Here is a 16,480-nt window from a genome sequence, read left to right as displayed (position 1 = left end):
AAGGAAGGAAGGAAAGAAGAAGGAAAGAAAGAAAAAGGGAGGGAGGAAGGAAGAAAGAGAGAGAGGGAGGGAGGGAGGAAGAAAAAGAAAAAAGGAAGAAAGAAAGGAAGGGAGGGAGGAAGGGAGATAGACTACATAAATAGTTGTAAACCATGCTCAACCTGAACCCCTAGTTCCCATGGGGCCCTAGGGTAGGTAGCAATTCCAGGAATCTGGGGCAGAAGCAGCAGAAGTTAAGGAGGGGGAAGTATGGACTGAGTGGGTTCAGACCAGCTGTCCTCCACCCACAGTTGCTACTGCATCAGAAGATATACAATAAATAGACGTTAAGTTTGCTGTAGAATCTGTTAACGTGGGTAGAGGAAGAGTTTATAGCTTATAAATTACTGTAAAGTGATGTCATCCAACTTTACAGGATAACAGACATGGTGAATTGAAGTAGCTGGTATGTTTGAGACATACGTGTGTGCAGTGTGTGTGTGTGTGTGTGTGTGTGTGTGTTTGTGTGTGTGTTGTGCTCTGTTCAGTTGGGTACTGTTTTCCATTTCTTGTTTGTTTTTTTTAACCTAAGAAGAAGAGCAGCAATCAGGATTAAGTGACTTGCCCAGGATCACATAGCCAGGATGTGTCTGAGGCCAAATTTGAACCCAGACCCTCCTGACCCCAGGCTTGGCTCTCTATCCACTAGACTACCTAACTGCCCCTCAATTTTCCATTTCTCAGTGATGAAACTGAACATACGTCAACTCAAAATTTCATGTCATACTCAGATTATTCCATAGCACACCAATCATATTGAAACAAATTCATGTTTCCAAAAGAAGTGCTATAATAGAACTCACTGTATGCCCGAGTTCCTGACGCATAGTAGGTGCTTAATGAATGTTAGTTGACTGACTGAGAACATAAGAGCAAAGCGGGGCCTTAGAACAGAGAATGCCAGATCTGGAAAGGGCGTTAAGGACCATCTAGTTCAACTTCTTCCCTGACATTTTACAGATGAGGAAAATGAGTCCTGGGGAGTTCAGTAATAAGAATGTTTCCTCTCCTTTGCATCTCAGCCCACACTTTACGGGCAGCCACTTGTGCCCCGTAGTTCAGGCAGTGGGGAGCTCTGCCCGCTGTGGTGCCCGCCGTGGTACCCACCAGGATCCTGTTGTCGGTCTTGGTCACAGTAACCAGTCGGTTCTCACTGAGGTGACCTTCCCTGCAGGCCTGCTTAATGCTGATGTCAACAATTTCGGGGAAATCGCAGAAAGGCTGTGGGCTCTGCTCAGAGTAGAAATTGAGAGAGGGAGGAGAAACAGAGATGAAGGGTCCCCCCTCAGGTCTGTCCGTTCCCCATCCCACCCTCCGAGCACACAGGGACTCAACAGCAGCACCTCACTGCCCCCCGGGGTCCAGGAGATGCCGCTGTCTCCAGCCACATGGATGAGACAGTTGGGGTCCTGGCCGGCAGCGGCCCCCGGCGCCTGGCCCTCGAAGGTCTCCGAAGCCCGGGTGGGTTTCAGCCTCTCCAGGTCCATGAGGTATTTCAGCATGATGAAGTGCACATCCGCCTGGCAGGACGCCACTCTGTGCAGGGCTCGGCGTACCATCTGACGGTAACGTTTCCGAGTCATGAAGCTGAGACTCTGGATCAAGCGGCGGAAGCTTCCTGGGATACAGGCTTTATAGCTGGGGGAGGAGAAGGCACAGACATCACACATTTCCAGAGCCTTAGGAGGCAGGGGCTGGAGAGTGATCATCGGAACAAGGCAGGAGGCTACCCAGAGCTCCCTTTCTCCCCGTGTTCCTCACTCCTTCCCCTGCTTCTAGTTGGTACCCTCCCTTCCTCTCCTCCACCTCCCATGGATGCTACTGTTCACCCCACATAGACGAATAGGGAGTCACCAACTGGTAACAGCAGATCCTGCCATCTTCCCTGACGCCGTGGCCCCCAGACCCCTGGGCACTGCCGTCTGACTCGCCAGCACCCCCGAGACTTGCCTTCTTCCCTACTGCTTCACCCTTAGGAAAGGTCAAAAACCACCAGCCTTTCCATCAGCCCTCTGGAGGAACCCTCCAATCTGTCCAGTATCCACCAGTTAGAACTAAGTCCACGAGAGCAGAAACTGTATCGCCTTTCTATGTGTACCCACTAGCACACTTTCCCACATATGGAACCCAGGCCATCAGCCAAGCCTGGTACATTTTGCTAAGAGTCTCCAAACTGGGGAAGAAAAAGCTGACTTGATCCCATGTAACTGGAGGAAAGCTTTGGAGAAGAAAGATTCTTTACGTATTTCTAGACTCTCTTGGGGACTGACTGCAGGGATGAGAAAGAGAATCTCCTGTAGACATATAGGGGAGCCTAGCTTTTTTTTTTTTTTTAACCCTCCTCTTCCATCTTGGAATCAACCCTATGTATTGATTCCAAGGCAGAAGAACGGTAAGGGCTAGGCAATGGAGTCAAATGACTTGCCCAGGGTCACCCAGCTAGGAAGGAGCCTAGCGTCTTTGCATGGTCTCAATTTCCAGCTTGCCTCCCTAGAAACTGCAGGGAATTTTCCCTTAGGTGAGACTGGAGTTTCTATCTTGTTTGATCAGGAGAGAGAACTCATTCACTCTGCAAACTTTCTGGCATAATTTAATCTAACAGCTTCCATTTCCATTGCTATTTGCTTAGATAAGTGGGTTTCCTCTCTATTTACTCTTTGTGATGGCCATTTATGTAGCTAGCATTTGGCGGCAAGGAGTCAAGCTGGTGATATAAGCTAATGATCACACCTTAGATTGCCAGAACACTGGCTCTGGGTTCAAATTCTGATCAGTACTTGCATGACCGTGGGCAGGCCTTTTAACTACCCTAGGCTTACACTTCCTCACTTGTAAAATGACAGATTGGACTAGATGAGCAACATTTAAATCATTAGCCTAATTATTTACAGCTTCGCTCTCCCTTTCCCAGTCTTTCACCTAAGCCTTCGGTCAGCATTCTTGTGCACAGGTGGAGGGAATTGGGTTGGTTCCTCATAAATTGGGGAATTCATTCGTATCTTTGGGTCTCAGACTTGAGAGCAATTTCCCCGTCCATTGCACGAAAGCAATAAAATCACTGTCTTCATCTTAAAAAAAAAATCCTTCCATTTTCTACATCATTCTATGATTCCAAGTTGAGCGCATGACCCTGGACAAGTCACTTCACCTTTTTGCCTTCTTTTCCTCATCTAGAAAATGAGATAGAGAAGGAAACGACAACTTAGTTCAATATCTTTGCCAAAAAACATGACCAAATGGGGTCACAAAGAGTCAGACATGACTGAAACAACTGAACAACAACAGAAAGATTTCTACCAAGGTTAACTTGGTGATCCTTTAACAGATGTGAGCTTCAGGTAAGCAAACACATTTTAATCAATAGAGCTGACTCAAAGTGGAACAGGTGGCCTTGGGAGGTGGTGACTTTCCCATCTCTGGAGGTCAGTCAGTTGAGTCATAAATGTTCTTTAAGGGGACAGCTGGGTAGCTTAGTGTATTGAGAGCCAGGCCTAGAGATGGGAAGTCCTGGGTTCAAATCTGATCAAAGTGACCCTGGGCAAGTCACTTAACCCCCATTGCCTAGCTCTTTTCACTCTTCTGCCTTGGAACCAATACATAGTATTGATTCTAAGATGGAAGTTAAGGGTTTCTTTAAAAAAATAAATAAATAAATAAGCAAATAAATATTCTTTAAGGGATTCCTGTTCAGGTCTAGGTTGGACTGGTTGGTTTGGGAAGACCTTTTCTACTCTAAAATTCTGTGATTTTAACATTACTTTTAATTAATGGGTACGTATATGCACAGAGGTATTAGAAGACATGCGTGTGTCTGTGGAGACTAACAGGGTGGTATGGCTGAATTCAAGAAGTCGTTCAGTCATTTTGGTCACGTCCAACTCTTTGCGACCCCATTTGGGGTTTTCTTGGCAAAGACACTGGTGTAGTTTGCCATTTCCTTCTCTGGCTCATTTGACAGATGAGGAAAGTGACAAGTCTTCCTCTCCCAGCGTCCCTAGGAAACTTTCCAAGCCTCTAAATGGGGGAGCAGTTATTTGTTGGAGAAGGATTTCCCCTCCCCGGAAGCTTAGTTGTGTTTGGACTGGAAAGTCCCTCCACCAAGGCAGATGGACAACTCTTCAGCAAAGTGGAACCTTAGCAAACTGCTGGAGTTTGGAGAGAGTAAGAGCTGCCCATGTCAAAGAGCCAGCACTTGTGGGAGGCAGACCTGTGTCCAGGTCTTCTTGACTGAAATCATTCATCTCACTGCCACCATCCCCACCATGATGCCATTTAGGCGAGTCCTTTTAATTCTGTTCTCCATCGCTTTGGGGGGATTTATTTTTAGATGCATCAGGACACAGGATTTAGGTTGAAAGTTCAAAACGTCAAGGAGGCTCAATGGATTGAGAGCCAGGTCTAGACACAGGAAGTCCTGGGTTCAAATGTGGCCTCAGATACTTCCTGCCTGGGTGACCCTGAGCAAGTCACTTCACCCCCATTGCCTAGCCCAGTGGTTCCCAAACTTTTTTGGCCTCCCGCCCCCTTTCCAGAAAAAAATATTACTTAGCCCCCTGGAAATTAATTTTTTTTTAATTTTGATAGCAATTAATAGGAAATATAATGCACCTGTGGCCATCACAGCCCTCCTGGATCGCTGCAGCACCCACCAGGGGGCGGTGGCACCCACTTTGGGAATCACTGGCCTAACCCTTCCACTCTTCTATCTTGGAACCAATATACAGTATTGATTCTAAGGGGGAAGGTAAGGGTTTAAGAAAAATTAAAAAAACTCAAAACTGTAGGTGGGGAACTATCCACTCATATGGGATTTGAGGCACTGGCAAAGCTGGGCAGTCCTAACTCTGTGAGTCAGAAGGAGAGAGGGAAGCCATTTCTCCTGGTAGAAATCTTTAACTTGTGCCTCTACGCTTCTTCCTCTGATGCCTTACTTCTGAACTGAATTTAACCCTTCATAAATAAAATCCCTAGCTAAAAACCAAGGTAGCTCAGGTAAAGTAAGGCAGAGAAGGAATGGGCAGCAATAATTATAGTAATAATGGTGCAGCGTACCTAAACACCCAATTGGGCTTGGTGGTAGCCCAAGGAGAGAAAAGGAAATTCAGGACGGAGATGGACATCTCTGAACCTGGAGAGCAGAGAAGCTACAGGAGTCAAGGATAGGATATCTGGGTCTCTCCAGCAGGACCAGCTAAGATTTAGAAAGCAATGGAGGGAGAGGCAAGTAGATGGCTCAGTGGGTAAAGAGTCAAGTCTAGAGACAGGAGGGCCTGGGTTCAAATCTAGCCTCAGATCCTTCTTAGCTGTGTGACCCTGGGCAAGTCACTTAACCTCAGTTGTCTAACCTGTTGTTTTTTTTTAAACCCTTACCTCTGTCTTGGAGTCAATACTGTGTATTGGCTCCAAGGCAGAAGAGTGGTAAGGGCTAGGCAATGGGGGTCAAGTGACTTCCCCAGGGTCACATAGCTAGGGAGTGTCTGAGGCCAGATTTGAACCTAGCACATCCCATCTCTAGGCCTGGTTCTCAATCCACTGAGCTACCCAGCTGCCCCCTTTGTCTGTTCTACTCTTCTGCCTTAGAATTGAGAGGGAAGGCAAATCTAGCCTCAGATCCTTCTTAGCTGCATGACCCTGGGCAAGTCATTTAATCTCAGTTGTCTAATCCTTTCTACTCTTCTGCCTTAGAATTGAGAGGGAAGGGAAGGATTTAAAAAAAAAAAAGACAAGAAAAGAAATAAAAAACAAAAGTGTCATAGGTCATCTGTAAGGAGGACCTTGTTCCTGGAAAGCTGAATGGCCTCAGACCCAGAGCTGGAAATGTGTGTATCATATAGTTATGCACCTATGGCAGCTAGATAGGGGATCTAGAGGGCCAGCCCTGGATTCATATCCAGCCTCAGACACTTATTAGTTGTATGGCCCTAGACAAGTCATTTTACTCTGCCTTAGTTTCCTCATCTAGAAAATGATCTGGAGAAGGAAATGGCAGATGACGCCAGTATCTCTGCCAAGAAAACCCCAAATAGGGTCCCAAAATTCAGACAGAACTGAATAACAACCAGACAACAAGAAGTGCATGTCAGTTTCCTCATCTGTAAAATCAGGGCTGGGGGGGTAGACAAGATAGCCCGTAAGGTCCCTTCCAGCTCCAAATCCATGATCCTAAATGGAGTATTTTGGCGGAAACTGAACAAGTACTTATGCCAGCTGTTTCCTCATCTGTAAAACTGGAGGAAGGATAGAAAATGGGGAGATGGACGAGGTAGCCCCTACGGCCCCTTCCAGCTCTAAATCTCTCATCCTAAATGGAGTATTTATGAGGGATTCTGCACAGGTTAACTGAGGACCAGGACCTTTTGGACTGTGGACAGAAGACAGTTTTTCTTGCCTCCCTTCCCTGGGTTTGTCTATCCCCTCTCCTTCCTAAGGGAGGAGGAAGGCAGGAGGAGAGGCCATGGCCGGAGTCTTTGAACTGCTCCTCTCTGGCCCCCTTCCTGAGAAAGGCATGCATCTCCATTCCCGAGACTTTGTTTGCTTTCTCTGTTCTTTTTGTTTTCAAAGCAGCTTTCTAAGATAAAGGCAGTTAACTATTACATCTCTGATCTGGGTGTCCTTGTACAAATGTGGCTCAGACAGACAATAGAGGGGAAGCCCGAAAGAGAGAACTAGAGTGGGGCTTGGTTTGTTTGGCTTTGTCTGAAACTTCAAAACCTTTCAGTCCCCATTTATTTCTCTCTGGCTGAGGGCTTCAGCTGAACAAAAGAGAGCAAGTGACTCATTTTTTTGTCATTTCCCAGAGCAGGGAGGAGGAAAATGTAGACACAGATATTTCTAGACGAGCCGGTAAGCCATCTTACTGGCCGAACACTTGGTGTGTGTCAGCCTCGGTCATTCTTCCTTTCTGTTTTCTTCTTGTATCAGGTCTGAAAGGAAAACCATTCCTCCAGGGGAGGAAATTGAGAGGCTGACTGTGAGGCAAAGGGGAGGATGAAAGAAATGTCTGGGAAGGGTTCATACTGCCCCTACAAAAGAGGAATCCAGGGAGCAGCTGGGTAGCTCAGTGGATTGAGAGTCAGGCCTAGAGACGGGAGGTCCTAGGTTCAAATCCGGCCTCAGACACTTCCCAGCTGTGTGACCCTGGACAAGTCACTTGACCCCCATTGCCCACCCTTACCACTCTTCTGCCTAGGAGCCAATACACAGAAGTGAAGGGTTTAAAAAAAAAAAAAAAACAAGAGAGGAATCCAGTAAGAGGGAATGAGCAACCCAGTAGTTAGTATACACACACAGACATGCAGAGTCATATACATAGATGATGAGAGGTCCAGCCTTCCTCCAAACTCCTAGGACCCTTAGATCTTACAATACAAGGGGGACTCTAGGCCCCTCTGAGTAGGCAACGAGGTGTTGTGCATGGACTCCCGAGGTGGTAGACTTGGATTTAAATCCCATCACCAATACATACTGCCTGTGTGACTTTGGGCAAATTACTTGACCTCTCTGGGATTCAGATTCCTCTTCTTGCCTTGATGGTCTCTGAGGGTCCTTCCAATTGTAGGTCTTTGATCCTATAAACTACCAGACTAGATCCCTGACCCACAGTTTCCCTCAGTTAATCTCAGGTATGTATGTCTTCTTCTTTAGTCCCCAGATCCTTATTTCATGTGGGGCAGGTAGCTGGACAGAGCACGGGTTCTGAAATCAGGAAGCTCTAAATTCAAATTTGGCCTCACATACTTATTTCTGTTTGCCTTAATCCACTAATTTAAAAAATACGTATATTTTTTAACCCTTACCTTCCATTTTGGAATCAATACTGTGTACTGGTTCTAAGGCAGAAGAGTGGTAAAGGCTAAGCAATGGGGGTTAAGGGACTTGCCCAGGGTCACACAGCTAGGAAATATCTGAGGCCAGATTTGAATCCAGGACCTCCCATCTCTAGACCTGGCTCTCCATCCTCAGCTGCCCCTTCTTAATCCACTATTAAAGCAAATAACAAATCATTCCAGTACCTTTGCCAAGAAAACCCCTTGGATGGTGTGGTCTACAGGGTCATGAAGTGTTGGATATGACTGAACAAACACCTTATTTCATATAATGCAATTTGTTTGTTTGTTTAAAAACTCTTATCTTCCATCTTAGACTCAATATTGTGTATTGATTCCAAGGCAGAAGAGCAATAAGGGCTAGACAACTAGGGTAAGTGACTTGTTCAGGGTCACACAGCTAGGAAGTGTCTGAAGCCTGATATGAACCCAAGCCCCCCCCCTCCCCACCCCTATCTCTGGGCCTGACTCTCAATCCACTGAGCCACCCAGCTGCCCCCTGATAGACTTTTGAAGGAGGCATGGACTGCTTTCTGGAGAAAGTAGGACAGGTCAGAGCTCATCCTGTGAATCTCTCGGCCTTCCGAGGAGAGGGAGGGCATCCTCACCTGGTGCTCCCGAGGATCTTCTTGGGACACAGGCCCTGTTCCTTAGCCATCCGAGTCAGATCTAGCACCGCCAGGCTCAGGCACTCTCCCTGCTCCTTAAGATTCAGCGTCAGATTCATCCTCCCGCTGATGAAGTCATTTCGCGACTGTGGAGAGAAATCCCCTTTATTCTCCACGGGAGAAAGAGGTAGGAACCATCCAGAGCAACATCCTAATGAATTCCCCCTCCAGATAGGACTCGGCCATTGGAGTTGAGGCACCTGGGTTCACATCCCCACCATTTACTCCCTCTGTGGCCTCTGTCTCCTTTTCTGTAGAATGAGGGGGCAGCACCGGATGGCCTCTGGGGTCCCTCCTAGCTCTAGAGCTAGAGAACTATGACTTGATAACCTCTAAGATTCTCTAAAATGATCACCCCATGATCCATCCATGACAACCCCACAACCATCCAGTTCACTGAGGCAGTGATAGCTGCTGGCCACAACTGGTCCCCAAGGCTGGACCAATCAATCCCCTTTTGGATCTTGTCCATGTTTTGGACAAGCTCCTCTTCTACGTGGTGGGACTAGGCTGAGAAGGAAACGGGATTGGGGTATGGGAGTCCTAAAATCCTTACTAGGTCTTGAAACGGTGAGTTGGTTTTGTGGTAGATGTCGGTGATGACAATAGTAATAACAATTACTTTTTTTTTTTAATTTAAACCCTTCCCTTCCCTTTTGGAATCAATTCTGTGTATTGGCTCCAAGGCAGAAGAGTGATAAGGGTAGGCAATGGGGGTTAAGTGACTTGCCCAGGGTCACATAGCTGGGAGAAGTGTCTAAGGTCAGATTTGAACCTAGGACCTCCCATCTCTAGGCCTGGCTCTCAGTCTACTGAGCTACCCAGCTGCCCCCAACAATTACATTTTTAAAGATGTATGAAGCACTTTAGTGGCTCAAGTATTGTTGTAGCCATTTTACAGATGGAAAAATGAAAGAGTTTAATTGCATTAGCCTCAGAAATTTATTCTGATACATTAGCCTTTCCAGGCTTCCATTAGAACCATAACGAGTGTATGGCAACCAGGACTTTGTCCCAGGACACTGGCATATGATGGCATATTCTTATTTCCCATGGTTTGCTCCAAACTGACTATCAAGATGACCATTTCAGGGCAGCTAGGTGGGTCAGTGGATAGAGAACCAGGCCTGGAGATAGTAGGTCCTGGGTTCAAATATGGCCTCATAACTGTATGACCCTGAGCAAGTCACTTGCCACCCCCACCCCATTGCCTAGCTCTTAATGTTCTTCTGTCTTGGAACGAATACTTAGCATAAATTCTAAGATGGAAGGTAAGGGGTTTAAAAAAAAAAAAAAAAAGATGATTACTATTCCCACCATCTAATCCCTTACATGATCTCACTATTCTAGGTCTTGCGCCATCTTGTTCCCCCTATCTTCGCCTCCACTCCATTTTTCTGTGCCAGGGTGATTCTGCCCAACTCATCCGCCTGCCTGCTAGGACAGGGGGCCAACATTCCACTGGAGATCATAGCCAGGGTTCTCCACAGCAACCTTGGGCTTCTGCTTCCCTGCTCGCCTCTACTCGTCTGAATTCTAGAGTATTTATAGCAATAGCTCAAGCTTCTATATTTTATTTTTTCTTTAGGGAGTTTCTCATGGATGGATGAACTCCTTTTAAGGGTGCCAATTATAGCTTAGCAGAACTAAGAAGTAAATCTATTCAAACAAGCAGTATATCTCTAATGAAGGCTGAGCCCTGATCTCATCCTCAAATCGAGCTGTCTTATGATGTGGTGTCCTTCCCTACAAGAGGGTGTGGGGATAGCAGGACTGGCTCTGTGTAATGCTGAGAAACTATGTTGGAGGCCTTGGCTTCTGAGCCAGGGGAGATCACTGATGTCCTCGGCATAGACGTGACTGACGGAGGCTCCTCCTGATTTGTTGGGGAAGAGGGATTAGAGGTGAGGAAATGACCTGAGCAAAGAGATATTCAAGGACAGGAAAGTCCAGGATGGCATTGGCTCTGTCCTTCTGCAGTCCGAAGCGATAATACTTCTCCAGGCCGAGCCAGTTTGGAAAGAAGAAGCTGATGAGAGAACAAGACAAATCCTGAGTCACAGAGGCAGAGGGCACTGGGCAGGAGCCCTCTTTCGCCTGGACCATCGGTCCTGAGGTGGCTGGGAAAGACCATCTACTTGTTTCCTTTTTTCTCTGACATACCACCTGAACCCCCTACCTCAGAGATAAGAAAAGTGCCACCTCCTTTATGGGGGGCTAGAGGAGGAAGAGAAGGTGTCCAGGGCTCTTCAGAAACACAATTCCTTGTGAGAGACCTAGAATTTAGTTTCAGCTTTCCTTAGGTAGGTCTCTCCTCCTTGGGAATCAGTTTCCTGATTTATAAAATGAGGGAGTTAAACTTCATGATCCCTAAAGGCCTTCCAGTTTTGAAATTCTCTGTCCTAAGGCATCTTCCAAATCAGACGAATATTCCATGCTTAGAAGACTCATCTAGAGCTGCAGGACACTCTATATTCCCTATTCTAAGGCCCTCCCAGTGCTGACGTGTTCTAAGGCCCCTCTAAGCTTTGACATCCTGTTCTAAGAGCCCCTTACCCAGCTTTTACATTCTGTTCTAAGGGTCCCCCAGCTCTGACATTCTCTGTTCTAAGCTCCCTCCCATTCCTGACATTCTGGGTTCTAAGCTCCCTTCTAGCTCTGACATTCTCTGTTCAAAGGTCTCTCTCAGCTTTGACATTCTCTGTTCTAAGGACTCTCCCAGCTCTGACATTCTCTGTTCTAAGCTCCCTCCCATTCCTGACATTCTTTGTTCTAAGGACTCTCCCAGCTCTGACATTCTCTGTTCTAAGGACTCTCCCAGCTCTGACATTCTCTGTTCTAAGCTCCCTCCCAGCTCTGACATTCTCTGTTCTAAGCTCCCTCCCAGCTCTGACATTCTCTGTTCTAAGGTCTCTCTCAGCTTTGACATTCTCTGTTCTAAGGACTCTCCCAGCTCTGACATTCTCTGTTCTAAGCTCCCTCCCATTCCTGACATTCTGGGTTCTAAGCTCCCTTCCAGCTCTGACATTCTCTGTTCTAAGGTCTCTCCCAGCTCTGACATTCTTTGTTCTAAGGACTCTCCCAGCTCTGACATTCTCTGTTCTAAGGGTCCTCTCAGCTCTGCTATTCTGGGTTCTAAATTATATGCTCTCCCCCAACTTGACAATGTGTATCTTATGATTTAAATTAACGGGTGACATTTTGGCCCAGATGCTAACAAGGACTAGGGGCAGGCTTGTGTGACGGAGGCATCTCTGCAGATAACATCTGGAGGAAACCTCAACCCCTCCCCTCACTACCTCCCTTGCCCTTCACTTGTTCTGTTCCCGCTCCAACCCAGCCTGGTACCGGATCCTGTAGAGGAGGATCTGGCTGGTAGCATCTTCCACTGTGAAGATGTGGTTAGGTGGGAACCAGCAGGACAGGTCTTCAGTGGCCAGGGCAAAGAGAGCATGGCATACAGGCAGGATCCCTGCAAGAGGCAGACGTTGGTTCCCTCAGGCAGGAGTCTGAGGACAGTGAAGGGAGCTCACCATGATCTTAGAGGACTTCAGGGCTGGGCAGGGGGAGATGGGCCAGATTAATGATGAGATTGGAAGGTGGTGGAGGGAGATAGAACCTAGGAAAGGGGATGGGGCTCAGTGAGGGGACTGGGCATCAACAGGGAGGTGGGGACTCAGTAAGTCAAATAAAAGCAAGAAGCATTCATTAAATCCCAACTGTGTGCCAGGCTCTGTGCTGGAATAAGGAAGATGGGAGCTCGGAGAAGGGATGGGGCTTCAGTGAGGGCTGGAAGGCTTTAGGCTCAATAAAGAATGAGGGCTCAGTGAGGGGGACAGGACCTTGGAAAGGAATAGAGGCTGAAGAGAGGGCTAGAACCTCAAGTAGGGAGGTGGGGCCCCCACAGGAGTATGGAATCTCATTGAAAGGACGGGAGCTCAATAGGGAGATGGAGACTCAGAAGAGGAATGGGGGGCTCATAAATCTACTCCCTTTCCAAGTTTTGACTCAGTAGCCCCCAAACTTGACCCTTTCCCCTCTGCTCACCACAGGCCTTGGCAGCCTGCACACAAAGCTCTTCAGCGGAGTATTCCCCAAAGAAGAAGGTGAGGACCTGTGGGGACCCTGGGCTTCGAGGGCACAGCAACACCTGCAGAGAGCCAGCCTCACTGGAGGACAGGCTATAGGACCGCTGCTCAATCAGGGGGGTGTCCTCACCCAGAGGTGCCATTCCAGCCTCAAACCTAGAAGAGAAAGAATAAAAGGGTGGCACCCTCGGTCAGGGAGGCACTGATACCCAGAGGGTAGGAGGCCCAAGGGAAAGGACATGGATTCTAGGTTTCCCTACTCCTCTGAGCCAAGGGTAAGTTGCGAAAGGAGGCCCCTATCCACATTCTAGGAGGAGAAATATGGCCAGGGAGAGGACACCCCAGGGAGAGGGCACCCCAGGGAGGTGGCTTGGGCAGCAAGTGAAAAGAAGACAGAGGTTTGGGGAATAAACTGGGACACAGAGAACCAAGCTCATCATTCGTCCTGTCTCTCCAGGAGTCACTCACTCTCCCAGGAACGCCGAGTCTTCATTTGGGGGTCTCGTAAGTCTGGGGATGTGATCATATCCCCACTTCTCACTTGGGGCTCAGCAGGCAAAATCTAAACCCTTAGGCTTGGCATGGAAAGCCTCCATGATCTGGCTTAAACCAAGCCAGGTTTTAGGCTGGTCAAAGAGATGAGTGGAATGAAGGAAAGCAGTGAGGGTCACAAGAGTATAGGATGGAGGGCAGGGAGGAGGAGGAGGAAGGAATCTGGGGTGTAGAGGAAGTAAACGGAGTTGGACGTTGATAACTCTCGAGTGTCTGTGGCTAGAGGATCACAGGTGGAGAACTCTGAGGAACCTTAAAGGAGGTCAGAAAGGCAATGCCAACTGTCTGAAAAGCATTAAAGCTGCCAGAGGCAAAGTCTCCTACAGCACTCCATAGGACCAGGTATGGCGCCCAGCCCTGCTTACCTTCTCACCGTAGACAAGATGGGGCATGTTCCAGATGGCCTGGCCTCAGAAAGGTGAAGGAAGTCCACAGTTGAAGGGTCTGCGACACACACGGTTCTCTGCCAGGGGCTGCCGGAGATACGGTTTAGTTATTCTCCCCAGTCCCTGTTCCCATGAACCTTACAACCTAGCTGGGGATGAGGGTCAGGGGGCCTGAGGAGTTCCTGAAACTAGAGGTAAAACGGAGGCCATGTGGATGGCAGATAGTGGATGGAGTGGGGAGGAAGTGGCTTTGGATCTTGTCTCGGTGACTTCCTACCTGTGTTACATGGGGCAAAGCACTTAAGCCCTCAGAACTCAGTTTCTTCATCCCTACAATGAGAGGAGATGGGCCCCATGACCTCTCAGGACTCAGTTTCTTCATCCCTAAATTGGGAGGAAATGGGCTCCATGACCTCATGGATACCTTTGGGTTTGGAATTTCCTATCACAAGGCTAAGGGACTGCCAGAGTCACCTAAACAACTTTTGCTTTTGGTTTCAGAGTTATACACTAGATCTCCTCCCATCCCCATCATGGGGCCCTAAGTCAAGCCTGCTGTGTACCGCCCCACCAGGCAGGGCTGAGCCACCTACCTGGCTGAGGGTTCCTGGGAAGGATTCAATCGCTGTGGAGAAGGCAGCTGGGAAGAGCTCCGTGGATGCTTTCTTACCCAGTAACCCGGACCCTGTGAGCTCTTTTTCCTTCAGTCTCAGACTGGGCTCTCCCCTCCCTTTTACACATTCTTGGTTTCCTGCCTAAAAGCTTTGACTTACAGAAAGTCTGTAGGGGGTGGGGGAGCATGTTTGAGAGGAAGCTGAGCTCATAGAGAACCACAGAACATCAGAGCTGGAAGACATCCTACACAGAGGCTCCTCAACTACAGAGGGAGAAACCGAGACCCAGAGAGAAGGTATTTGCCCAAGGATGTAGGGGAGGTACTTGCCCAGGGCCTGAAAGAAAAACAAAATTCGGGCAGCTTGGCTTCTAGGATGGAGCTCTAGCAGCAAGAATTTATTGAGCATCTACTCTGTGCTACATATAAAGGGCCCACAAGAAAAGAGGAATAGATTGGTCAAATTCTGGGGCATTATAGGAGGCAGAATAGCAAAGGTCAGGAATCACCGGTGCCCTGGAGGCCAGTGTCCAGGAGCTCGGGCTAGTCAAAGCCTTTTAAAAAATTTTTTTTAATTTTGAATATTTTCCCATAATTACATATGTCATGTTCTTTCCCTCTCCCCCAAGCCCCCCTAACCCCGCTTAGCCAACACACAATTCCACTGGGTTTTACATATATCTTTGATCAAGGCCTAATTCCATATTATTGATAGTTGGACTAGAGTTATCGTTTAGCATCTACATCCCCAATAATACCCCCATCAGCTCATGTGATCAAGCAGTTGTTTTTCTTCTGTGTTTCTCCTCCCACAGTTCTTCCTCTGAATGTGGCTGGTTTTCTTTCTCATAAGTCCCTCAGCCTTGCTCTGGATCCTTGCATTGCTGCTAGAAGAGAAGTCTGCTATGTAGTTGAAGCCTTTTTTGCCTGTGTTCATAGTGAGGAGAGTAGGGGAGAGGGAGAGCCCAAGGAAAGACGGCAATACTCTGGCACGTGGATGTTTCCCAAGATGAGAAGAAAGACATTCCAGGCAGAGGGAACTGTGAGGTGGACATCCTCAAAAGAGTGGAGGTGAGACGTCTATAGATGGAAATAAGTCATCCAATTGGGGGCTAGTCAAGAAGAACCTTTGTTGGTAGTCTGTGGAGTTGGAACTATCTCCTGTGGAATGTCCAGTGTAGGGGAGCAGTCTTCAATGGAGGAAGCTATGGGAAGTACTATAGACACTGGGCAAAGCTGAGATTTTTTGTTTTATTTCTGTCTTAGAATCAATACTAAGTATTGGTTCCAAAGCAGAAGAGTGCTAAAAGCTAAGCAATTGGGGTTAAGTGACTTGCCCAGGGTCACACAGAAGAAGTGAAGGATGGGATTTAAAATAGGCTTTGAGAAGATGACTGGTCATTTATATTAAAACACAAAAAGAAAATATTTAAGTTAAAACACAAATAGAAATAAGATTAAAACACAAATAGGAAAAATAGAAAAACCCAAGAAAAGGGTAAAAAACCATGAGAGAGATTTACTGAAAAGAGAAACAAGATAAGGAGAAGGAAAGGTTTATAGTTACATATTAAAGGAGAATGATGCGTATAAAAACTAAGAACCATGGAGCCAAGAGAGTCCTAGGGTTGCAGTTTTGCCATTTGAGAATTTAGGAACAAGTATAACTGGATCCTAGATCTGGAACTGAAAGGTACCTCAGAAGTTATCTGTTCCCACTTCCTCATTTTACAGGTGAAGAAAGTAAAATCTGGAGACCTAAGGTGACTTGCCCAAGGTCACACAAGTAATCAGTGTCAAAGGTAGAATTTGAATCCAAGTCCTTTAATTCCAGATCAGAAAAGATGCTGGACTAGAGAAATTCTAGGGGGATTCTAGACAGAAAAACGAGAGAAATTTCAGAGAAAATTGGGACTAGAAGAGAGACCTTAGAACAGGGAACATAAGAGTTTGAGAAAACCTCAGAGATCCCAGTAGAAGGTGCTGTCCAGTGTGGCATCTCATTTCTGACACATTAACTGTATCACTTAACTCCTATAAACTTGTTTCCTCACCTCAAAGAGGGCTGAGAATAACGGTCTCACTTGCTTGCCAGGGCTGCTCTGAAGCTCAAATGACAATATGTATGGAAGGATAGAAATGGACCAAGGACAAGTCCCCAGGCTGTAATAGATCATTAATATTTAATGTTCTGTAGACTACTGAAGGGATAGACTTCTGTCATTGAATAGAGCATCGCGATGTCATTTTATCTCCTCTAGTCTCATCAAAAGTATTTGGGGGCAATTCCAAAAGCAGACAAGATGAT

The 16,480-nt window shown here is 47.1% G+C and overlaps 1 protein-coding gene across 1 annotated transcript; it reads right to left on the bottom strand.

The window, feature by feature from the left end:
• Window positions 1-169: 169 nt before the first annotated feature.
• Window positions 170-13,613, bottom strand: JAK3 (Janus kinase 3). Its single transcript, XM_044685360.1, has 8 exons — window positions 13,539-13,613; window positions 12,581-12,777; window positions 11,882-12,005; window positions 10,451-10,562; window positions 8,474-8,619; window positions 1,375-1,677; window positions 1,067-1,267; window positions 170-212 (listed from the first exon to the last, which is right to left on the bottom strand). Exons 2-8 carry the CDS (start codon window positions 12,762-12,764, stop codon window positions 170-172), a joined length of 1,113 nt encoding a protein of 370 aa, XP_044541295.1. The 5' UTR covers window positions 12,765-12,777; window positions 13,539-13,613.
• Between the last annotated feature and the right edge of the window lie 2,867 nt (window positions 13,614-16,480).

The sequence above is a fragment of the Gracilinanus agilis genome, chromosome 1 (assembly GCF_016433145.1).
Source record: "Gracilinanus agilis isolate LMUSP501 chromosome 1, AgileGrace, whole genome shotgun sequence".
NCBI classification, from domain to species: domain Eukaryota; kingdom Metazoa; phylum Chordata; class Mammalia; order Didelphimorphia; family Didelphidae; genus Gracilinanus; species Gracilinanus agilis.
Note: the sequence above shows the minus strand (reverse complement) of the source record. Positions and strands in the feature narration are given on the sequence as shown.

Bases quoted from the DNA above. Each gene is read 5' to 3' on its own strand.
- JAK3 (XM_044685360.1), bottom strand. From the start codon at position 12,764: ATGGCACCTCTGGGTGAGGACACCCCCCTGATTGAGCAGCGGTCCTAT. The intron at 10,563-11,881 runs GTACCAGGCTGG...TTCTCTCATCAG, and splicing joins ATCCTCCTCTACAGGATCCG to CTTCTTCTTTCCAAACTGGC. The intron at 8,620-10,450 runs GTCATTTCCTCA...TTCTCTCCACAG, and splicing joins TTGAATATCTCTTTGCTCAG to TCGCGAAATGACTTCATCAG.